General features: G+C 39.2%; 2 protein-coding genes across 5 annotated transcripts in view; both read left to right on the top strand.

The window, feature by feature from the left end:
• The first annotated feature begins 966 nt into the window (after positions 1 to 966).
• LOC100694946 (beta-1,4 N-acetylgalactosaminyltransferase 2) overlaps positions 967 to 24,901 on the top strand; it is a 43,407-nt gene continuing 19,472 nt past the window's right edge. For both annotated transcript variants that reach the window (XM_025906700.1, XM_019358280.2), the window contains exons 1-8: positions 967 to 1,077; positions 4,894 to 5,006; positions 6,696 to 6,839; positions 20,900 to 21,006; positions 21,301 to 21,338; positions 22,272 to 22,338; positions 22,666 to 22,779; positions 22,873 to 22,959. In XM_025906700.1, the coding sequence (XP_025762485.1) occupies positions 1,060 to 1,077; positions 4,894 to 5,006; positions 6,696 to 6,839; positions 20,900 to 21,006; positions 21,301 to 21,338; positions 22,272 to 22,338; positions 22,666 to 22,779; positions 22,873 to 22,959 (688 nt within the window). In that variant the 5' untranslated portion in view covers positions 967 to 1,059. The remainder of the gene's footprint in view (positions 1,078 to 4,893; positions 5,007 to 6,695; positions 6,840 to 20,899; positions 21,007 to 21,300; positions 21,339 to 22,271; positions 22,339 to 22,665; positions 22,780 to 22,872; positions 22,960 to 24,901) is intronic.
• On the top strand, positions 8,872 to 15,785 carry LOC106098316 (uncharacterized). 3 transcript variants are annotated; one of them, XM_019358276.2, is made up of 7 exons: positions 8,872 to 9,853; positions 10,594 to 10,653; positions 11,394 to 11,526; positions 12,748 to 12,983; positions 13,089 to 14,165; positions 14,280 to 14,448; positions 14,949 to 15,785. In XM_019358276.2, exons 4-7 carry the CDS (start codon positions 12,773 to 12,775, stop codon positions 15,079 to 15,081), a joined length of 1,590 nt encoding a protein of 529 aa, XP_019213821.1. In that variant the 5' UTR covers positions 8,872 to 9,853; positions 10,594 to 10,653; positions 11,394 to 11,526; positions 12,748 to 12,772; the 3' UTR covers positions 15,082 to 15,785. The 3 variants fall into 3 exon arrangements, with proteins under 3 accessions (XP_019213821.1, XP_025762484.1, XP_025762483.1); XM_025906699.1 differs by having other exon boundaries at positions 8,872 to 10,653; positions 13,089 to 13,726; positions 13,856 to 14,165; XM_025906698.1 differs by having other exon boundaries at positions 8,872 to 10,653.

Raw genomic sequence — 24,901 nt, 5'->3', positions numbered from 1 at the left:
CCTGAATTAAAGTGCAATGAAGCATCCACCCAAACATGGATAAAAAACTTGCTGTCATATTTTTACACTCAATCAAGAAGTGGCCGCATATGTAATGGCACAATTATCTGTTTTAAATTTATTTATTTAAACTATGAGAAATAGAACTCTCCTTACAACAATAAGGTCCTGGGTTTGATTCCACTGAAACCTTTCAGTTTAGAGTTTGTGTGTTCTCTTAGTGTCTGGGTTTCCTCCAGGTACTCTGTGTTCCACTTCCCAGTCTCAAGACATGCATGTTACATTAACTGGTAATTCTAGATTGGCTAATGGGTTTTAGTGGGAACATAAGCATGGTTGACTGTCTCTTCATATCAGCACTGCAATGGACTCATGGCCTGTCTAACATGTACACAGCATCTAGTTGAGTTACAGCTCCCACAAAATTAAAGTCCCTAAACTTTTTGAAATACTCTTCAACTTTGTTTCACTGTGTGGGTCATTAGTTGTATTTTTAAAGGTTTGCAGCATTTTTTTACAGTGCATTTATCTTTAGCTATGGGTTCTCCCACTCTCCCTCTTGTTTAATCTTGCCATTTTTCAGCCTGCTGTCATAAAAGCTATCTGAAAATGTTGCATTGAATTAGTTCATCTAATATTTTAACTTATTAAATGAGACGGCAAGTAAGTTGAGTCAATTATTTCCCAACATTTTTCAGATGTTTTTGTACTCTGCCTTTCATAAGTAGATACTACAACCCATTTTCTTTAATAATACAAGCACCATTTTTTTAAAATAAAAACATAGTTAGTTTTAGTTAGGTTTATAGAAATTATCAGATTAACAGACAGCCTGAAAAAGAAAAAAATTCCAAATTAATTTAACACAGGATCATGGGCATTGAAAGCTAGAGAGTGGAATGAATTACAATTTTTTTTTTTTTTCCAACACTACCTTCTGTCATTTTCATTAAATATTTTCCTTCCCTTTGACCTTTGCACTTTGCCTGGCAACAGCACCGCAAACCCGCCCCTCTCTAAATTGGTCCAATCAAACTTCACTGTAACAGCTGGCAGAAAATGGGAGGCACTCTTAAGGTAAGGGATGTATACTTTCTGAAAAAAAAACAAAAAACAGTCGGTGTAATGTCCCTTCATTTCTTGAATTCACTTAAGTTATAATATATATGTGATGTGGTCTTTACTATATGAAAACTATGACAGGGAGCCAAGCTTAGCTAGTTCAAATTTTACATTCAGAGCAGGCTTTGATTTACTTGCTAGCCAGTAACAATGCTGAGCCCCCCATTAGAAAGAAAAAAAAAAAAAAAAATACCCGAAAACCTTTAAATTACAGGTCTAATTTTACTGTCGCATAATATAAGTTGTACGGTTTGTAAGCAGGTAGAAAACGGGCCATTTCAAATGTGGTACACATAGATGGTACATTAATTAGTTTAACTTGCTTGTTAGCTTAAAAAGCAAATTAAGCTAATTAATCCAGGGAATAACACAGACATGCTTGATGTCCACTTAAATTTTAGGGGGAACACACCGAAACATTTTCTGACCTTCACGTTCACCATCACTATATTTTAATGAAGTTAAGCAAACTCAAAAAAGTCCATGCGTCTTTTTAATAAACTTGGTCATACTGGACCAATATAATTTCTAGCCAGTAGCGGTTTTTGATACGGGCGGTTCCCCGGGGCGGCATCACGGGCATCGGCAAAAATAAAAAAATGAAAAATGCTCGTACTCATGCTGCCCAGACATCAGCCAGCGCATATTGGGAATGACATAGGCACCGATCGGTTTTCTATCGCCCATTTGCTGGGAGTAAGGGCGCCCTTCGTTTGCGAGGTGTGCCTGCTGCTTGCGGCACAGGGAGGAGAGGGCGGGGCGGCGGGGGATTCTCCGGCTGGCTGGAGCAGCATCTAATAACCAACTCGCAAAATAAAACAAAATAAAAACAAACCAACAAACACGAAAACACCAGACATCATGATACCGACTTATAATTTGCACCGATGTTTTTTCGAAATTCTATAAGCGAAAAGTGAGCGCGAGAGCCCTCGGTCTGCCTGCTCGCGGCTGAAGTCAAAGTAAACTTTGTCATCTCCGCTACATACAGTCCAGTATATAGAGAGACGAGACGACGAGGCTCCAGTTACAGCAATATAAGAAGAGTAAGAAAATAAATATACACTTTAGGACTAGGGGTATGTGACACAGGACCCACACACACACGGGATATGCTTAGTGTCCTTTTATTTTGGAAATAATCTGCGTTTTTTTGGCACCCGCCTCGGACGCAGCCACTCCGTCTCTCTCAGTAGCGGTTTTTGATACAGGCGACACGGGCGGTTGCCCGGGGCGGCATCGTGGTGGGCGGCGGCATCACGGGCATCGGCAAAAAAAAAAATTACTCATATTCATGCTGCCCCGACATGATGCCATATTGGGAATGGCATAGGCACCGATCGGTTTTCTATCGCCCATTTGCTGGGAGTAAAGGCGTTAGTGAGGTGCGCCTGCTGTTTGCGGCACAGGGAGGAGAGGGCGGGGCGGCGGGGGATTCACTCGCTGGCTGGAGCAGCATCTAATAACCAACTCGCAAAATAAAACAAAATAAAAACAAACCAATAAACACGAGACATTATGATACAGACTTATAATTTGCACCGATGTTTTTTCAAAATTCTATACGCGAAAAGTGAGCGCGAGAGCCCTCAGTGCGCCTGCTCTCTGCTGAAGTCAAAGTAAACTTTGTCATCTCCGCTACATACAGTCCAGTATATAGAGAGACGAGAGGACGAGGCTCCAGTTACAGCAGTGCAAGTAAACAAACAATAAATATGAGAAGAGTAAGAAAATAAGGATCAGGGACAAAGGGATCAATAACAATTTAAAATTTATAATTTACAGTTTGATGATTTAAAGTCCCACACACAACCTGTCGAAAGGGGAGGGGGTCGGCTGCTTCCAAATAGAGCGCATTTCATTCATAATGATGTCAATCCAAGCCCATTATGTATTCATGATTTGAATCCTGGGTTGTGTGAAATATCAGAAATACACCTTAGACAAAGTGAATCTGTGAACTAAGATGTAGGTCTGTTAGGTTGTGTTGTGGTGATCCTTGGGTTGGGGGATTTGTGTTCGTACTGGAGTGCAAAATTAAAACCAATAGAAGATGGACAAGAAACTTTCAAAGCCATCATGTGCTCAGTTTAGAAAAAATAGAGGGAGTGCTCGCCCGGGGCGCCAAACAGGCTAGGACCGCCACTGTCTACAGCCGAAAGGCAGTAACTTCAATGGCTTGGTACACCCAGCCCGAAGAAGCTTGCGTGTCGGACTACACTTTGTCGGTCTTGTGACTCAAACTGTGTCCCCTCCACAAAGTCCTCATCTATAGAGTGCTTTACAAACTCGAACATTGCAACTACCTGCTGGATTTTCCCGTTGTAGTGCAGCTAGCCAAACAGCGAGCGGCGAATTGCCGCTAAGAGACAGCCAGTGAACGAGGACAACAGAGGATACAGAAGAGGATATCTCTGTTTCTTAGCATAAAACTCATTGTTGCAGCCAGGGACAACACTAAAGGGATCCTGTTAAACTGATTTCCTCTAAGTTGAGGTCTAAAGTCTATTAGCCACCAACCGCATGATGTCACGGTCTGTACTGGCAGAAGATGGCGTTAAATATGATTTTAAAACTTCAAGGACTTATTTTTTTAAATCCAGCTTCACAGACAGAGTTACAGCTTTGTCAGTTTTTGAGAGCAGTGCTCAATGGTGTAAATTAGCCTTTATATATGTAGAATTTTAATGTCCCCTTTAAGTTTGGGTTCACCATTTTTCCAGTCCTTCTTTCCTGAGTCACAAAGTGTCACGTAATGTCACAAAAATGTGATTTGTCAGTTTCAACATGGTCTGGATAACATTCATTGTCTGACAGGAATATCAGACTGTTTGTGGAACCTTCATTTGGTGATTTATTTTGCTCTGTTTATCCTGTCCTCTGTAGAAAAAATGAAAGTGTGACTTGTTACATGCTTTGAGGCTTGTTTTATTGTTCAGCACATTTTGTGGGTGATATTTGTTTGCTGTCATTAGTAATATTATGTAATGAGAACTTGCAGTAGGAAAAATAATGAGTGGAACCAAGAATTGGAAAAAAACGTCTACTTGGAGAAAAGTAAATAAGTCGAACTAACTTAAAAGTGAAAGGTTGTGTTAACTTAATATTTTTAACGCTACACGCTGTGTCAATTAACTGGCAACATTTTGTGTTTGCCCAGGATTTTCTTTTAGGATGCTGATTAAACTATAGAACTGTCCAACTTGTTCCGATGTTTATTCCTTCCACAAACATAGCACTTTGTTACTACACAAACGTAGTAACAAAGGGCCTAAAGATACACTTTAAAGTGGTTTCTTTGCTAAGTTGTCTGTTCTGTGTAGACACGGCACTGGTTCATCCTTTGAGCTTTTTTTTAATTCTTGGATGATTCACAGGTTAGTGTTATTTTTAACAAATAAACAATCCAACAAAAAAATCCTCTGAAAATGGTCAGGTCGAGATCTGGACTGAAAATGAGCGGAAAAGCAGCCATTGTCCAAAATGGAAAGACCTTGGAAATGTCTGGCAAACTATTGCTTAAGATCACTTTAAAATGACAAGAACATCTGGCATCACTTACTGGATGCTTAACAGCAAAATATTAAAGAATGAGGGATGGATGAAGACTTTTGCACAGTACCATATAGATATCCTGATCTAACTTCAAATCTTTATGAATTGTTACTGTGCTCTTTCTCTACGGCTCTTGTTTATTTATTTACAGTTATAGATTTTTAAAATGTTCTTCCAGATTATAATGGATGTGCCTGTGTCTGTGCACCTCTACAGATGTCTGTATTTGACAGATGGAAGCTCCAGGTGGTTGCTGCTGTGTGTGTGATCATCGTGACGACATCCTATTTTATTCTGCCGAAAGATGTTACCACTACACCAAAACTGAGGTAAAACTCAACCTCCCTTGATGTGCTTGTAGATACAGTATGCTCCTTATGCATTTTAGCAACTTTTAAATCAGTATTTCTACTAAATTGTTCATTCCTGGTTCCTTCCTGCTGAAATTCAAAGCAGTGCAGCAGAGTAGCATGGTGGTTAGCACTTCTTGCCTCACAGCAAGAATTTCACAGCAATCCAGAGCCTGGTATTTAAATCCATCCTATGGCCAGGACCTTTCTGTGTAGAGTTTGCATGTTCTCCTCGTGTTTTCGTGGGTCCTCTTGTGGTTCTCCGGTTACCTCCCACAGTCCAAATATGTGCAGTTAGTGGAGTTTGAGTAATTTTTTATTTTTTTTATTTTTTGCCCATAGGTGTTGTCTGTTTTTATAGTTGTGCAAATGTCTCCGTACATGTACACAATTCTGGTCGGACAGAAAGGGGAGAGGAGTTTTCACCTGCCCAGATGCTTTCCCACGCAGTCACCCAAGGTCCTGACTGCGGATTGCTGGATGTGGATGACATAATTGTCTGCCCAATGTTCACTGGTTGACAAGTGGGTCGAAATAGAGAAGGGGGAAGGGACTTCAAAGATAAAAAAAAATACAGCATGAAAAGCACATACAGTGGCTTCATTGGACAATGTTCGTTGCTTTTAACACTCTGTTTCACATCAGCTCTTATATGTATAGGTACGTTACAATTTTGCTCTTTTCTTGCTGACGGACCTGCAGTGTAATCCTGCTTTAATGGGAAATTGTGTCTTGTTAGGAAGCTCTATGAAGATTCTTTTTAGCAAAATTTCTTGCTTAAGTTTTTATTCCAGCAAAAAATTGTGGAAGATTTTCTGCCGGTGACTGATTAATGTGATTAATTAATGTGTAGAGTCTTTTGTACCATGCATCTCCAAGTTTCATTTCAAATTCAAAATTTCTGAATCACATTTAGATTCTTTATGATTTGGCCATCATGGACCACTTGCTTAGAACAGCACGGGGATATGTTTCTCTACAGAGCAATACTAGGCAAACTTTCAGTTTACCTCTTTCCTTTTTACTGTCCAGTGCCACTTGTTACCAGGTACTCTCCTCCAAAATGCTGCTTTCTGATGTGCCTAGAATTGTGATAGATCTAAAGAACAGTGTATTATTATCATTAGATCTAAACTTAAACACATCTATATCTGTTCTGTGAACTTAAAACCGATTAAGAGAGAAGTAAATGTTTTCCTTGAGCGAGCACTAGTGTTTCAGGTTATGGGTTTGTTTATTACATGATCTGCAGATTTAAGCTGTATTTATTGTATTTTTTCGCATTGCTGTTATCATGGCCAGGTCTCGCTTGTAAAGAACCCAGTTGTACTTTTTAAATAAAGGTAATATAAAGAAACAAAGAAATTTTGTAGATTTTTTTACGAATAGCCACAAGACTCTGGAATATGGCATGCTTTTTTACTGAAAACACAAATAATAAAAGCAATTATAGCCTATTTCTATCATCACTTTGGACGTAATTTTGTTTCATAAAGCAAGGTTTTTTACTGTTAAACTAAAAATATCAGTCCATGAAAATACATCTGCAAACCAAATGAAGTATAATAATAATCTCTGTACTAATTATAGTTATACAATTGTGTGGCATAGAAATGAATGTTAGGCTTTAAAGACATCTAATATACCCTCACCCTTCTACCCTTCCAGTTCATCTCTCCCCACGCATCGTCCCTCATCTGGCCCATGCACCTGTCCTGCTGGCTCAAGCCTTCTTAAAGAACACCTCCCCAAGGATCAATATAAGGAGTTGGTGCAACGGCGAACTAAGGAATTCCAGCAGTACAAAGCCAGGTAGATGGATGGAGCTCACTAAACTGTTAATATAAAGGAGTATCTTGATAAACTATGAATTTTAGACATTCAGACACCAAAACTATTTCCAGCAAACAGTTCTTCATTTATCCATTTCAATCTAATCTAATCTAATAAGTAGATACAATTTACAGAAGTAGAATGTTCTTGCACACAAGAACTATCACGTCTTTAAACTGTTATATTGTGCAAACATTTTGAGCCAACCATAATTTCTCTATATTTTGCATAAGAGCAGCCAGACTTTGTTTTTTCTTTTTTTAGTTTTTCTTTCTTTAAGTGCTCACTGGGCTTTATAAAGGCTATTCAGTATTGTTCTTTGAACATTGAATGCTTTTTAAATCATTTTCAGTCCAGTTCTTCTATGGTTGAAAGAGAATGTTTTTTAACCTTTCAACCATAGAAAATGTGTTAGACCAGTGTTAACTTGAGAGATGTGGTGGGTGTGCAACTCGTATCAGTTGTTTAAGCTGCATTTTATGGATGCTGGGCTAGGTCTTTGGGAATGCGAGCAAACAAACAAGTAATTTCATGATGCATTCTGCCTTGTCAGATCATTCCATCAAGTAGAAATTACTTCTGCATATTTTTAAGTTACACTTGGTTGTAAATCACAAAGTTTGCAGAAATATTAACAACAGTTTTAGTAACATACTCATGACTGCATACTTTTAAAAATGGATTTAGGAGTAATGTAAAAATTAGAGGTGGGAAATTAACATGTTAATTGCGATTAATTAATTTGAATAATATTAATAACTTTATAAATAAAGTACTTTCAAACAAAGAGCTGAACAGTTATTAGAAGATAAAAAGATAAATAAAATAAAACCAGTACAGAAAAAACAGGGAGGTTGTTCCACAAAAATGGAGCATGAAAAGAAAAAGCACGGTCCCCAATAGTCTTTTTTTTCTGGCTTTAGGAACTTTTAGAAGGCCAGTATCCTGAGATCGGAGAGCATGGGAAAGAACATAGAGGTGCAAAAGGTCAGAAAGATATGAAGGCGCCAAACCATTTAAAGCCTTGTAGGTGAACAACAGGACCTTAAAATCTGCTCGAAACTGACAGGGCAACCAGTGAAGAGATTTCAATACTGCGGTAATGTGCTCAAATTTCCCAGTTTTGGTTAAAATGCGAGCAGCTGCATTTTGTACCATTTACAAACCTCTAAAACTTTCCTTCAGTAACCCAGAAAGAAGAGCTTTACAATAATCAATGTGCAAAGACACAAATGCATGGACAAGTACCTCTGCAGTGTCCAATGATAAAACATGCCTGATTTTAGCTGTTGTTGTTTTAGCTGATGTTCTTTAGGTGGTAAAAGGCAGTCGTTGTTGTCTCTTTCAAATGGGACTCGAAGGAGAGCACTGTGTCAAACCACACACCTTACCTTGTCCCCGCAATTTATGACATAGTCATCAATTTTCAAGGAGAAATTTTGGGACAAGTACTTAAAATTTTGTGGTCCAGTGACCATCAAATCTGTCTTATCAGTATTAAGAAGCAGGAAATTATCAGATAACCAGCTACTAATGGCAGATAGACAAGCTTCTAATTTAGACAAGTCAATGCAGTTTCCAATGGTTAAAGGAACATAAAGCTGCAGGTCAGTAACATAGGTTACATTAAAAGAACATACAAGAACACCAAAAGGCAGCAGAAAACAGCAATGGGCCAAGTACAGAACCCTGAAGGACCCTGTGCCTCACTGCACAGGTCTCAGAGAGGTCATTTTTAAAACTAACAGTCTGATATCTCCCAGACAGGTAGGATCTCAGCCATGATAAAACATTTCCCGCAACTTAGGGCTGGGCGATATGGCCTAAAATCCATATCACGGTATAATTTGAAGCATGTGCGGTAACGATATATATCGCGATATATTCTTTTCTTCTGTATAACGTATTTTACACACTATAAGGCCCACTTAAAATCCTTTAATTTTTAAAAAAATCGACAGTGTACCATATGTATGAATTCTGGTTGCACTGTAAAAAATGGCAGTGAATTTGACATAAAAACCATGTAAAATCCCTACAGAAAAGTATAGTAAACTCAAAAACACAATTTTCCTGCTTCAGTCACAGTGGACTTTTGTAAACTATTAAATATAATGTTTTTGTTATATTTACAACATCAATCTGTGATTATAATCAATTTTTTTGGTTAAAGCTACAAATACTTTGAATAAAAACATTGAAATACCTTAATACTCATAACAAAACAATTATGTTAATTTGACATGCAAATATTGTAAAAATTATAGTTTTAGTCAGTTGTTTTTAAAAATACAAGAATTATATGTAAGTCACTTTACAACTGCATGGATATACTGGGCCTACTTTTAACATGATTCATGAAATGATGCAAATTCAGGGATAGGACTAATAAAAATGTTTTCACAGAAGATGTCATTGTGAACCTGAGAGGTTGCCTCTCTATTTATAGGTTATATAAAAATATACAATTAAAATTGTTTACATTATGTTTAAAAAAAAAAAAATCATTCGGGCTATTTGCAGCCTATTGTAGAGTAACCTATAAGAAATTATTATTATTTAAATTATTTAAGCAATGCTTCTGTTCAGTCATAATGCTTGGATTCTTTATGTTTCTTTTAATTGCAATGTGATACTTAGACTAGACTACTGTTTTGGGTTAGGTTAGCAATGTCTCATTATTTCTATGGTTACTCTTCTCCACGGAGCTGTAAGCTACTGTAGGCTACTCTCTGTTGCACTTAGCGCGCCTAATTTTGAATGTGCATCTGAAGCTCGTCTCTGATTGGATAATGACGTGAGGGCGGGAGGAGAAGAGCGCCTAGTTCATGACTATCGCTAACGAGCCAGCAGCACCATTTGCTGAGTGGAGAGAGAAGACGGGAGCAGAAAACGTCGAACTTTTAGCAACTAAGTTTGTAGGACAAATTACAAACATACGATTTCAAGTGGTTTTTTGAGGATCTGAGTTTGTTCGTCAGAAAGTTTGCACGGTAAGTTTTATATCTTGGCGACTTTTTTTCGAGATAAAAGCACCAGTTGATATTTAGACCAATGCGCCATAACCTAGCGCTAGCATGCTAGTTCAGCTGAAAAGCACGGGCAAACATTTGAAGTACTAAAAATGATCATCTGCGTCTTTTGTAAAAAGGTATTGGTCACATTAAGAGGCTATGTACTACATTGCAGAGTGCATAAGAATGAGCCTTGTTGTCTTTTTAAATGTGTTGGCGCCAATTGCAGTCAAACATTCACCACGTACTCTGCTTTCAAGGGGCATTTTTATCGTGTGCACAATGCACCTGCACTTCAAGCTGCTCCTAAAGCTCTTGTTGCAGATTTAAAATGTGCGGTTTCATTATGTGCCCGCCATTTTCAAACAGTGAAAGAGCTAGTGTCTCACTTAAATGATCATATTGCAGAGGGCAGGTCTGTGTCATGTCCAGTAAGTGTTTGTAAGCATGTGTTTACAAAAAAGTCATCATTTACTTCTCACATGTGTAGGAAGCATAAAGCATGTTCCCCAGATGGTATTGATGACATGTACAAGGAATCTCAACCTCAGCCCCTAAATGACAGTACAGAACATTCGGAAAACACACATGAAGCCATGCCATCTGCTAGTTCAGCCAGTGATATGCCAGAGAACGATAGTCAGTCTTATCTCAGAAACATGTGTCTGTTTTACCTTAAACTGCAAGGACAGCTGCTAATTCCTGCCTCTACTATACAGACTATTGCTGAGGAAATGCAGAATGTGCACGAATTGGGTCAAGCCTACAAAATAAATAAGGTAAGTTGTTTACTAAAAAATGAAATGAACCTATCAGATGAAGCAGTCACTAAAATCTGTGACTGCATTAAAGAGTCAGATTTGTTCTCTGCTTGCCATCAGGGACAACTAGGAACAACACACACCAGAAATCAAACATTCAAGAAAATGTTTAAATACACAGAACCCAAGAAGGTGCCATTGGGAATGGATGAAAACATGACAGAAAAATTTGCTTACTACATACCAGTGGGAGAAACTCTGAAGAGCTTTTTAGAGTCACAGTTATGGAGGGATACACAGTCACAACAGTTTGGGGGTCCTGATGTAGAGATTTTTAAGGATTTATATGATGGAAAAAATTTCAAATGTCACCAGTTCTTTAATGAAAACCCTGAAAGCCTCAAACTGATTTTGTACCAAGATTCATTTGAGGTGGTGAATCCCCTGGGTTCTGCTAAAAAGACGCACAAACTTCTTGCAGTCTATCTGTCATTAGCAAATTTACCCATTCATTTGCGTTCAAATACAGATAATATGTTTTTAGTCTTGTTGTGTGTTGAGAATGACTTCAAGCGTTTTGGAATGACCAAAGTTCTTTCAGAGTTGTTGGCAGATCTGAAATCCTTGGAGACAGATGGAATAGATGTAGATGGAGAAACAGTAAAAGGGGGTCTTTACTGTATTGCTGGGGACAACTTGGGTTCTCATTGCATAGGAGGGTTTACAGAAAACTTTAGCTGCTCTCAATATTTTTGCAGGTACTGTGAAGTAACACGAAGTGAGTTTTATGCTGATCCGAATGCCTGTGGTCCTCCACGCACTCCAGAGACATATGACGCGGCTGTTGCTGATCTCCAGTCTGAAACTATCCAAGACGTCAGAGGAATAAAGGTAAACTCAATCTTCAATACCCTTCAGTCTTTTCACGTATCCCAGCCTGGTCTCCCACCTTGTCTGGGTCATGACCTCTTTGAAGGAGTTGTGTCATATGATCTAGCACTGTACCTGAAGAACATTATAAAAAATAAAAAATGGTTCACATACTCCCTTTTAAACAGACGCATTAAACAGTTTAAATATAAAGGATCCGAAGCACTTACAAAGCCATGTACTGTCAAACCTGACGGATCCAAATTATCAGGGCAAGCCGTTCAAAACTGGAACCTTTTGAGATTGCTGCCAGTTTTGATTGGTGACAAAGTACAAAACCCTGAGGATGAAGTATGGCAGTTAGCTCTCCAGTTGAAAGACATTGTGGATCTTATTTGTGCTCAGAGCATTTCCTTGTCCCAGATAGCATTTGCTGACATCTTGATCCAAGAATATTTGGAGATGAGAAAGATGTTGTTTCCTGGAATTCAACTTAAACCCAAGCACCACTATTTGCGCCATTATTCAGCACTGTTGTTGAAATTTGGTCCATTGATGAGGTTATGGACGCTTAGGTTTGAATGTAAACACAGTTACTTTAAAAGATGTGCCAGACACTTGAAGAGCTTCAAAAATATTTGTCAAACTTTGTCAACACGTCATCAGATGTATCAGGCTTATCTTTTAGCTGGGCAAGAATGCCGTGAACTGCTGCAAGTGAAGGAGAGCTGTGTGTTTTATCCCAACCTCTACAGTCACACTATTCAGCATGCAGTCAGGGAGTTAGCTTTTTCAGAAAGCAATACCACAGTTACCACAGACATTCAGTACAAGGGCACTGCATATAAAAAGGGACAGTTTCTCGTGTACAGAAATGACGAGTGTATGGAGTTTGGTGAACTTCTACTCATCTTGATTCAAAATGACACATCTGTGTATGTTCTAATGGATATCCACAAAGGCATCTTCCTCTCAGAATACCATCTGTATTCTGTGACAAAGGACAGTCTTGGGTTACAGTGTATCAACATTAATGACCTGCCTGATTTCTATCCTTTGGTATCATACATTCTTGAAGGATACCGAGTCATTCCACTAAAGCACAGTATTGTGGCAAAATAATGTCCAACTAATAGCTCACTTCTCACTGTAAATAGTTTAACATTAATATAAGTGTTACCTGATCCATACCCTGCTCCATTAAGTGTATGAACTGTATGTGATTTTCTATTTTGTTTGGAGGTGGCATTTCTTCTTCAGTGCAAGTATGAGTGACTCAGAGCGAACCTTCCTAGATGTCGCCATCACGGAAGTCCTACCAGAACTTCAAGCGGTGAACAAAAGCATCCTGGAAGAGCACTTGCAGTCCATTGGAGTTGAGACAAGTGATGATCTACTCTTCGTAACGGAGGCAGATTTGATGACAGTATTAAGACCTGTACAAGCAAGAAAGCTTCTTTCTGCTTGGAAACAGAAATGTAAGTAAAAACAACAGACAACTCTTCAAAATAAAAAGTAGAGATGGTCATGGACAGACATACAGTGTGAATCGTAATTGTATTTTTGTTTTTTGTAATTTAAAGACCAAACTCCAGAGAACAGCTCACTGTCATCTGTGGAAGCCTCATCCACCCAGTCGCTGTCATTGCTCTCTGTTTCACCCCAAAGTCTATCGTCGACCTCCTCCAGCAGCCCAGGATGTGACACACATTGGGATGACAACTTTGAAATTCCATGGAGTAAACTTCCTGCAGAAGTGGTGCATTTTCTGGAGAGGGGGAAAAGGCCTTGCCCAAAACTGAGAAGGCAAATGGTCCGGATTGTTGTGACTGAGATGATGGAAAAATGCCCTCATGTAGGTAGAAAACATTCAGTTGACGTTGCAAAAAAAATGGTGGCAAAATATCCCAATTCTCTGCAAGATGTAATAGAGGGTGATATTGTTGGCGCAGGCTACCTTTCCCTTGTCAAACAGTTGCAGAACAGAATTGAAAATGTAAGGCGCACTTCAACACCCAAAATAAGAAAAAGAAAACATCAGACTGACTCAGACCACACAGACGAGATCCCTTTGGAAGAAAGAGCAGCAATGCAGGATACATACGGGTGCATTAAATGGAATGTAGAATTTCTGCCTCTTGAAGAAACTCCAGAGAGCCAACAGCAAAAGATGGAAAAACTCAAGGTGATGTTCCAGCAAGCTGATGCCAATCCAGATGAGGTAAAAAGTCTAATGAAGTCCACTTATTACACACAACGTCAGCATGTCAATCAGGGGAAAAGTATCAAATGCCTTAGAGAGGAGTGGCCGTTTTGGTTTGATGAACTTGGCATGTCTGTCCACTTCAAGGAACTTACTGGGATTGACCTCAAAGAGACATTCACACGAAATTTGGATTTGAAGGGGAAAAGGCTTCTGGACTACATGACCACAGTTGCTGTCAGCAAAAGCAAGGCGTTCCTTCAGACTTATGCAAGGCTTCAGAGGATGCGGGGACCGCAGGGTGGCTGCTCAGATGATGTGAAAGAGATGGTCCTGCTTCTGCTCAGCTACTTTGAAGAGAAGGAGGAGTCCATGCTTTTCTGTGTTGAAGATACATGTCTGGCAGATGAGGTACAACTGGAGCAAGTGCCTCTGACACCCACTATTATTGTGTGTGGTAAGTCTGTTTCATAGCTCTCTCTCTCTTTTTTTTTTTTTAAGTGCACTTTTTATAGAATGTCATGTGACTGCCGTGCTTATTGATATACCCTGTTAAATAATTTGTTCACAGGACAGTCCTGCTATTCGTCAAGAAGATACATGCTGAGTATTGATCGGAACCTCGTCAGCACAAACATATCCTCCTTCATTTCTGCACTGTGCCTCATGTTCGGGAGCTACTACAATTTTAACATCCATTATCCATCTGAGCTGGCTTCCACTCTAGAGTTTCTTCAGAGGTGAGCAAATATGGCTTTGTTATTTCTCATAACTGAGACTCTGTGATCTGGAGTCTCGCTTTGTTGTGGTTGGAGTCCAGGTCTGGCTCTGAGTCTCGGTCGGGTTTGGAGCCAGATTCAGTGTGTGTGTTTGTTTGTTTGTTTTAATAAAATATCAGTCTGAATCCGGGTCCAAGTCTGGCCGAGACTCAGGGCTAGACCAAAGGTTAGCTGACGTCTGACTACCTATAACCTTTGCTTTGGATTTTAAAAATGCTAGTGTGGTATATCACTGCAAAAGACACTTGTGAAGGGTGCCAATACTTTTGACCATGCATTGTTCAATTCCCCACAGCATTTTGGTTATACTTTGTCTTGAACGTGGTGAAACCAATTGTTGTTGCAGTTTGGCCATGACTGTGTATATATGTGTATATACTTAATTTCTACTTACTTTGTACTTGTATTTTAACTGATCAATTATAAAATGCTTAATAAACTTTTATGATTTTATTCTACAGGTGTTTCTTCTCCATAAACCCAGAAAAAGGAACCAAAGTAGAGAACAAAAACTCAAAGCGTCGTCTCAGTGTGAACCCTCGAGTCCTCACCCTGATTCAGGATCTCGCCGACCACGAGTGGCGCCAAGCCTAAATCTTGACTCTCTGTGGACTCTTAGTTTTACTTTGTTAATTGTGTTCCACAATGTGTACTGAAACCTTTTACTGGTCGAATGCATGAAGCCAATTCATGAAGATTTTCTTGCTTTGAAGGAATGTTCTTTATAAAAAAAAAAAAACATGCTGCTACTGCAGTGTAGTTTTGTTTCACCACGTGGTTTTCGGATGTGTTTTCTGACCAAGGTCATGGTTGTGGTGACAGCAGGGTGCGTGTTGCGTTGCATGGTGATTGTGCCAAAAATGATCATAATGTGATTTTTGTTTTAAAGTCTTAACAGGTTATTTAACTTTTTCTGGTAGAGGGTCTAACAAATGCTTGTTTCATGAACATGGTTCTTGCTTTGCAGGAATGTTCCACAGCTTTTATAGCTTATATTTTGATTGAATTGTGTAGTTGCTGTGTGCCCTGCATATTGTTAGTTGGAAAAAATGCATCCAATTGCTGTCATTTGGCTAACCTGGCTGCAAAATAAATTTCCCAAAAGTGAAATTTTCCTCTCTTGTGTTTTCTCAAGATGTATTTTTGCATGTTTGGGTGTAGGCTTAGCAGTAATAAATTTGCTGGTGTATGGTTAAAAATTTACATTAAAACATAAAAATACAACATAATAGATTTTTATGTATATTATGCACAGTTTCACCGTTGTTCTACCATTTTAAATTGGTTTTTTGTTCGATATTTTCCTGTTAATTTTACAATTTATGGATCCACAATAAGCATTTATTATTTGTAAAAGATACAGGAAATAGTCTATTTATATATAACATCAATTTGTGAAATTAACTTCTTTTTTCTGTAGATTTAACAGTTTTAATGTGAGTTTCATTCACTGTAAATCAATTTACATATTGCATATGTAAAGCGACATACTGTGCTGCTGTATTTTTTACAGGAAGTCCCTGGTAACCCCAGCTGCCAGCGTTTTCCTGTAAAAACAGCACTTTTTTTTTTGCAGTGTGTGCTTACTGACCTCGAACCGATTTTATGTAGCACACGGCGCTCAAAAATCTGTCAAAAATGTTTTAGTACGACTTTCTTTAATAAAATGATCAGCGTTGCTGCTTTACCAGGTGTAACAATTAAGTTTAACGTCCAGGCATCCATGAAAATAGAATTTATTACATTTAACGGAGTTAGAAGTTAGCAGGAAGTTAGTGGAAGTTAGCTCGCTAGTTTCGCTAGTTACCTAAACATGATATAGCATGTTCTGACTGAGATATTCCTGAATCTCTCAGTCCTGAAAATGTACAGCTCTGCTATGGGAATAGAGCAGTTGTTAGGGAATTCAGCATTAATGAATCAATGGCAGGGAAGTGGAGGAAGCGCAGTTTTTGGCTTTCCCCATATTCCAAAAGTGATTCGTCTCTTTGCTGTTACTGTCACCCGGCATAATTTGCAGATGATTTTGCTTGCGACCAAAACAGGCGCAGCTTGATGACACCACCATCGGTATAATCAAAATCTCTACTGTTGGCCAAATTTATATCGTTTCTACCGCCCACCCCTACCACAGCTCTTATAAAATGTTCTAGCCTATCCAATAAAATACAGTGCTCCACAGTGTCAAAGGCAGTACTTAGATTTGGCAGTAATAAAAAATGAGGTGCGATCATTGTCTGCATTTACCAACAGATCGTTTACCACTTTGATTAAAGCTGTTTCTGTGGAGTGGTTTGGTCTAAAAGCAGACTGAAATGGCTCATACAGGTTGTTGGTTGACAGATGGTCAGTGAGCTGCATAAAAATGACTTTTTCAAAGACCTTAGACAAAAAAGATAGATGTGAGATGGGTCTATAGCTTGCAACCATGTTAACATCCAGTCCAGGTGTTTTCAAAATCGGTATTACCACAGCTGATTTAAAACAGGCAGGGAGAACTCCGGTCGTCAATGAAGTATTTAAAAGAAACAGAATGTAAGGTTCTAAAACTGATCACAGTTACTTTATAGCCCAAGCTGGTAGAGGATCCAAAGAACAGGTTGTACATCAAGCTGTGTTTACAACCTTGGTTAATCTAGACAGGGAAATAGCCTTGAAGCCAGAGAACAACTGATCAACATCAAAGGCAAAGCAGCTAAGTAGTCTAACGAACTGCCCGAGGAGGGAGTAATCTGATTTCTAGTCTTTCAGCCCTGTCTCTAAAAAAATATAAAGTCGTGAGCTGTCGAATTTGAACAGCAGCTAGCTGACTTACTTTCTGTAAGTTGAGACACCATGTTAAATAGAAGTTTTGAGTTATGCTCAAATCATAATGAGATTTGAATAGTAATTTGCTTTTGGTGCAGACATCAATGATTTGAAAAAAGAAAGTGTCTTTCCAATCCTGTAGAAATACTTCTAATCTGGAACATCGCCAAAGACGCTCAGCTTTTCTACATTTTCTTCTCAACTTCTTCAGTTCCTCATTTAGCCAGGGCATAGGGTTCCTGCTATAACATTTTAACTTCTTTACAGGAGCAACGGTTCAAGAAGTGCATTATTAAAGTTCACAGTCAAAGTGTCCACATATACTTCATGTATAAAAATGGGATCCAACTCGTCAGGTAAATTAACTCTAAGCAATGCTTCAGGGCTAATGTGACAAGATGACCTGAGAGGCAATTTTTCCCTCTCAGAAGCTGGAGATGTAAGAATTAAAATATCAAATAAAATTGCTGAATGTTCTAAAATAGGTAAAACACAGGTTTCAGTCATAGATACATTCAGTCCCTTACATATTGGCCCAGACACAAATTGTGTCAAATTTAGGGACTCAATTATATTCAAGAAATCTTTGACCAGGGGTTTATCCTCACAACATAGATGAATATTAAAGTCTATGTTGTTTTATATCGCTCACTATGAGAATCCTTTCGTAATGAGCAATAAAAAATGTCAAGAAGTCTGAGAATTCTGAAATGAACAATTCATTATATTTAGGTGAATGATAGATGACTATAATTAGAACCACAGGACAGCTTAAAGTCAGGACCTGGGAGTCAAATGGGGTAAAAACACCAGGACTTTGTATCTGTTTGCATTTAAAGCAGTCTTTGATGATAGAGGCTATACCACCTCCCCTCCCAGACAACCTGGACAAAGTTCCAGCAAAGGTGCCGCTTACCAGCACGAAACTATGTCTCAGTTAGGAACATGACGTCCAGCTTATTACTTCCCCTCCTATCCCGTTGGCATGGCGACCAATAAAACTGCATCAGGTGAGCATGCTCCGATGACATCGGGTAAACAGGAAGAAGGCAGCGCTGTTTGACGGCAAAAAAAAGTTCTAAACAGTCATGATCGCTGATGGCAAGGACCCGCCGCATCCAAGATCTGGATCTGGATCAGGACTCCTCCAAATTGCTCGCTAACGCAGGGAAGCATCAGCAGTGAGTCACAGATATTTAGAAGCATCTGTCGCTCATACACCAACAAGGAGCGCGTTTTTAAAGCTAGCAGGAATGCCACTATGAACACAATACATAAACATTTCAAAACTGAGAGACGGCATGCCATGACACCCGGCGCCATCTTGACCAGGCTTAAGGCAGCAGCCAACCTGCTGGCTTAAGGCTAACGAGTAAAAAAAAAAAAAAAAATTAACCCATTTAATCGCACTTGCATTCCAAGCAAAGGGGAACTTTTGTCAATACACGATTTCCTGGTATACCGATTACACTGATGCACACAGCTACAGAAATGGAAGAATCAGAAGAAAGGATGTTGTTAGGACTGATCGCAGGCAAATTTCATTTCAAAAGACTCTCTGATGGAAGCCTTGATAAATGCATGATTTTGTGCAAACTGCAAAAAGGAGTTCGCATACCATAGAAGCACTTCAACCTACGCTACCATCTAAATGGAAGGCATCCAAGGCAAAGGACCAGCAGTTGGGGCGGAACCAATCTAATATTAGTGAATCTCAAAAGCTAAAAAAAAACCAAATCTCAAGAGGCATTTAACTATTTGCATTTTTTTTGGGGGGGGGGCACACTGAAATGATTCCATGTCTGTTGAAAACATGATTACATGCTTTATTTCCCATATGGATGAATGTATGGCTTATCCAATAATGTCACTACTTAGATTGACCTTTGGCCTCATAGTACTTATTTGTTGCTTTGTAGCCATTATACTTGATTAAGAATAAGAATAAGAATAAGAACAACTTTATTTATCCCGAGGGAAATTCTTTTGTCATGTACATGCTCAAAGCAGCAGGAGAGACAGAGAAACAGATGAAATAGATATAAGATATACAATATATACAATAAGAATAGTATACAGTAATATACAGTAGGATACAGTTATCCGATACTATGTCCTGCACTAACAAAGTAATACATATAACTATATCCTGGTGAATAAATAACTTAACTATCAGTGCAGGCGGTTCTAGAAAGTGACAAAGTATTGTGCAATAGAATAAAGGGAGTAGCAGCGTATGATGGGGGGATGAGAACAAATATTCAATAAGTACTCTTGGGTAATATTGCACGGTCTGGGAGGGAACAGAATAACATAGGTAATAGTCTCAGGAGAATCACCTACAGAGTGAGGAAGAGTTATGTTGGGTCTGTTCCCACAAACCCCGCTAGTTCTAGAGACTTGTTCATCATGAAAGAAAACAAGACAGTCGATTGATCGATTACTTGCGCAAGGGAGGCCTCGTTGGTATCTTAGCTCATCACGAATGACCCCAACGATGGCCTCCTCTCGCTGCCTTTTATTGAGAGACAGTTCACACAAAACACAGCAAGCAACGCCCACATGGTTCTAAGGCATTGTATGTATATGTGTGAACTTCTATATGTAAGTAGGAATGTGTGTGTGTGTGTGTGTGCTGAGACCTCCTGCTGGGCAGGAAGCTTACATCAAAAAGACCTTCACAAGGATGTTGCCTGTAATAAAGGACTACAGCCCCTCACCCAGAACCTCAAGAATCTGGGGAGGGGGACAGTGGAATCCTTTCAACCTACAGTTAAACAATGTAGAAATGGATGGTAAGCATAAAAATGACAACCATTTAACAATTCACTCTAACAAGTTATACAGTCTTATTGCCACCGGTACAAAGAATTTACTGTGGCGGTCAGTTCTGCATTTCGGGGCAATGAGTCTTTTGCTGCGTTTGCTCCGATGGTCCATCATGGGGGCGTGCATGGGGTGGGAGGGGTTGTCCATGATAGAAAGAAGCTTTTTTAGCATTCTTCTCTCAGACACCTCCTCCGGGTTCTCAAGTCTGACACCCAGGACAGAACCAGCCTTTCTAATCAGTTTGTTCAGCCTGTTGGCATCAGCTGTCTTCACCCCACTTCCCCAGCACACAGCTGCAAAGAACACGACGCTCTCCAACACCGAGTGATAGAACATGGTCAGCATTTTCCTACCAACATTGAAGGACCTGAGCCGCCTCAGTAGGAAAAGCCGACTCTGCCCTTTTTTGAAGATAGCATTGGTGTTCTTGGTCCAGTCCAGTTTACAGTCCAAGTGTACCCCCAGGTACCGGTAGTCCTCAACGATCTCCACATCAGCCCCACTAATGGTGACAGGGGTAGGAGGAGGAGCCTGCTTCCTAAAGTCCATAATCAGTTCCTTTGTCTTTGTGATGTTAAGTTGTAGGTGGATTAGCTCACACCACTCGACAAAGCTGTCCACCAAACTCCTGTACTCCTCCTCCTGTCCATCCCTGATACAGCCCACGATGGCAGAGTCATCAGAGAATTTCTGCAGATGGCATGACTGAGACTTGTACCTGAAGTCAGATTAGTCAAAATGATCTGTGTTTGCATACACCTCATTTCTTCCACAGGACAACTTCTGTCCTATCCAAGCTGCTGTTTGCTTTGCCCAACTCTCCTCTGCAGTATCCAATCCAGGGTTATACAGTGCAGCCCTTGTCCTCCTTTGTCATACCAGGTGAGACATGAAGAAATACAGAGGTAATGAGTAATAAAAGAGATCACGCAAATACATACACAAATAAGATACACAAAAAAGGCACTGCAGCATGACATATATTATCAAACACAATTTCAGGGTACAGTTACCATGGTTACAGAAAGGAAGGTGGATCTCGATTTTCACATGTTCAGTCACTTCCTTGATCATTTGCCTTTTTAAGTTTCTTTGTTATAAGGTCAATATACCCACTGATGAATGTATTTCTTTCCATCATGGGATGCTGTCACAGTGTGTTCATTTTAATTTTAGGTTTACAGCTGCATGCAGGAAAAAGAAGCAGCTACAAGGTTAGTGTCATAAAACAGTTCAGCTTGATAGGGAAATCTCACCAAAGTCTAACTGTTAGAATAATAGAGGTGCAAGATGGGTATCAAATATTTCTAGACTCCAAAGGTAGGCCTGTATGTTTTATTTAAAAAACAGTGAACTTCAAGGCTGCCACTGTATTGTTTCTACTTGGTGAAACTTTAAATTTCCTTACACTAATTGTGATGACCTTAGAAGCGCTTGGTAACTTTAATTTTAATACTATTATCATAGAGATTTTAAAGAAACAAGGATGCTGAATTTGCATTCTTTATGTTCTAGGAATAATTCTTTGTCATTTGCAAATGCAGCCATTTTGGTGTTGAGTTAAAGACAGAAACTATACTGTAAACAAAATTGTCAGGCCCTAGGTACTTTGCTGAATATGATTTTGATATTGAAAGTCAGAACGTTAGTAATATGAATTCTATAATTTGTTAAAAGATTATTAAACCAAAGCTTTTTTTCAAATAATATGTTTACTATAATGTATAAAGTCTAACTCAGGAACTATCCAGTTGCCCCGCCAGTGCTTTATTTCATTCATTGACACTTGAAGTCACTTATTTACATTATTAACTTTTTTTGGTCTCTGGATGTCATGTCCTTCCCATGTGGATGGCCCCTAGGCTCTCTTTAGCATTTTGCTAGCTGCATACATAAAGCCCTGCAGTAACATCAGGCCATGACACTGGGTCTGGTTTTGTGGTTGTGGTCTGGGGCCAGCTTTCAAATGTAAGATAATACATCTAAATCAAATACCACAAGCATTTAGGGAAATTAAAAATGATTGTATGTAAGTTTATATCCAGAGTTTATTATCAATGTGATTAAAATGAATGATGTCACAGATGTCTGTGTAAGTATGAATACTCTGAGTACTTTTTTTGTTTATTCAGATTTTTCTATTCTAGGTGGTCTTAAAAGTCTCTAAAGGTATCCTTACCACAGATATTCCACCAGCAGAGGTCACAGTCAAAGGTGAGATTCCACTTCTCATCAGTTTATATATAAATTGGTGACAAATAAAAGCTATAACTCCTATACTAAACAAATCTGTTATGTTGTGGAGGTAAATTTGTTGGCTTGATTTGTGTCTGATATATCCCTTCAAATGATGGGTCACTGCAAATCAGGAACAAATATGTTCTGAGTCATTAACTGTATTCTATGGTAGCACATTTATGTCCTGAAAATATGAATAGGGGATGGAGGGTTATGATGGGTTTGACATGTTATGACCTTCACAATCAAACTTCAATCTAAAGAAGACACTTGAATGAAATGTTGTGAAATTGTAATTCACAGGTTTTCGTGAGAAAGAATTGATAATCAAGTCCAGGAGCTTGGAGCTGCTCAACGACGTGCTGGTCAAAGTGTCCTATACTAGCACAGTGTACCATATCAACACTGGAGACCTTGGTCAGCATTGTCTGGGAACTCAGAGCCTTGTCTTTTAAGCCAAGAATCTTCTTTTTAGTGTACAATAAGTATGTTTTATTTTTCTGTTTTTAGTAACTTTCCAGTTTGAAAACCATGAAGCTGTGTTCCCTATTGCCATCAAGCAGCCTCATATACCAGTCCTGTATGACATGGGGACAGGTAGGAGTCTACTTTTCAACAAGGGTTAAAAAAGAAAGAGAGAGAGAGAGAGCAATGCAGTAAAACCTTGAATTTTATGAAGGTTCTTTCGCAGTACCAATTATTTCTTTGGTTTTATTTTGTATCTTACTACAAATTAGCGGGAATAATATATTGTAAAATATGAAATGTCATTTCTAATCACAACAGCAGTCATCTCAAGGCGCTTTATATTGTACAGTAGATCGTACAATAATAAATACAGAGAAAAACCCAACAATCATATGACCCCCTATGAGCAAGCACTTTGGCGACAGTGGGAAGGAAAAACTCCCTTTTAACAGGAAGAAACCTCCGGCAGAACCAGGCTCAGGGAGGGGCCGGGCCATCTGCTGCGATCGGTTGGGGTGAAAGAAGGAAAACAGGATGAAAGACATGCTGTGGAAGAGAGACAGAGGTTAATAACAGATATGATTCGATGCAGAGAGGTCTATTAACACATAGTGAGTGAGAAAGGTGACTGGAAAGGAAAAACTCAATGCATCATGGGAATCCCCCGGCAGCCTATGTCTATTGCAGCATAACTAAGGGAGGATTCAGGGTCACCTGGTCCAGCCCTAACTATATGCTTTAGCAAAAAGGAAAGTTTTAAGCCTAATCTTGAAAGTAGAGATAGTGTCTGTCTCCTGAATGCAAACTGGAAGCTGGTTCCACAGAAGAGGGGCCTGAAAACTGAAGGCTCTCCCTCCCATTCTACTTTTAAATACTCTAGGAACAACAAGTAAGCCAGCAGTGTGAGAGCGAAGTGCTCTAATAGGGTGATATGGTACTACAAGGTCGTTAAGATAAGATGGGGCCTGATTATTTAAGACCTTGTATGTGAGGAGCAGGATTTTGAATTCAATTCTGGATTTAACAGGAAGCCAATGAAGGTACTGTCAGTACTCTTGCTGCAGCAGTACTCTTGAAGACTTTTCAGCGAGTTTTTAGGACATCCTGATAATAATGAATTACAGTAGTCCAGCCTGGAAGTAATAAATGTGTGAACTAGTTTTTCAGCATCACTCTGAGACAGGATATTTCTAATTTTAGAGATGTTGCGCATCTCGTTCTTTCAGTTGCTATACACAGTTCGTGATCATAGGTGAGGTTAGTAACGTACAGACCCTTACCAAAAAATTTGAATATCATGGAAAAGTTTATTTATTTCCATAATTCCATTCAAAACATAAAACTTCTATAGATTATAGATTCAGGGCCCACAACTTAAATGATTACAAGTACTTAGTTGTTTATTTGTACATAATTTGTGCTTCCAGCTCATGAAATCCACAAAAACACGATTTCAAAAAATTAGAATACTATGAAGGCATCAGCCCAAATTTTACAGGGCATGAATGTTTTAAACTGAGTGTCACACATAACTCATCTACTAAACTCAAAGCACCTGCACAGGTTTTCCCAGGTGTCATTAAATTGCTTCACTTTGATCCAATTTTCTCAGTTAGGTTCAATATGGGGAAGACTGCAGACTTGACAACTGGCCAGAAGAGCATCACTGGTACCCTCCATAAGATGGGTAAGCCACAAAAGTTCATAGCTAAGGAGGATGGCTGTTCACAGAGTGCTGTATCCAAGCATATCAATGGAAAGTCTAGTGGAAGGGCAAAATGTGGCAGGAGAAGATGCACCATAAGAAGAGATGACTGTGGCCTTCAGCAGATTATCAGACAGAAGATTCAAGAATCTGGCAGAGATCCAGAAAGAGTGGAATGAGGCAGGAGTCAAAGCTTCAAAACCACTTGTGAGCCTGAGCCAGCGTCAGAAGCAACTCAACTGGGCCAAGGAGAAGATGGACTGGACTGTTGGCCAGTGGTCAAAGGTCCCCTTTTCCGATGAAAGTGTGCCTTTCATTCGGGAATCAAGGTCCAAGTGTTTGGAGGAAGATGGGTGAGGAACAGAA

This window comes from Oreochromis niloticus, linkage group LG4 (genome assembly GCF_001858045.2).
Source record: "Oreochromis niloticus isolate F11D_XX linkage group LG4, O_niloticus_UMD_NMBU, whole genome shotgun sequence".
NCBI classification, from domain to species: Eukaryota; Metazoa; Chordata; class Actinopteri; order Cichliformes; family Cichlidae; genus Oreochromis; species Oreochromis niloticus.
The sequence above is the reverse complement of the archived record's forward strand: the minus strand, read 5'-3'. Positions and strand labels throughout refer to the sequence as shown.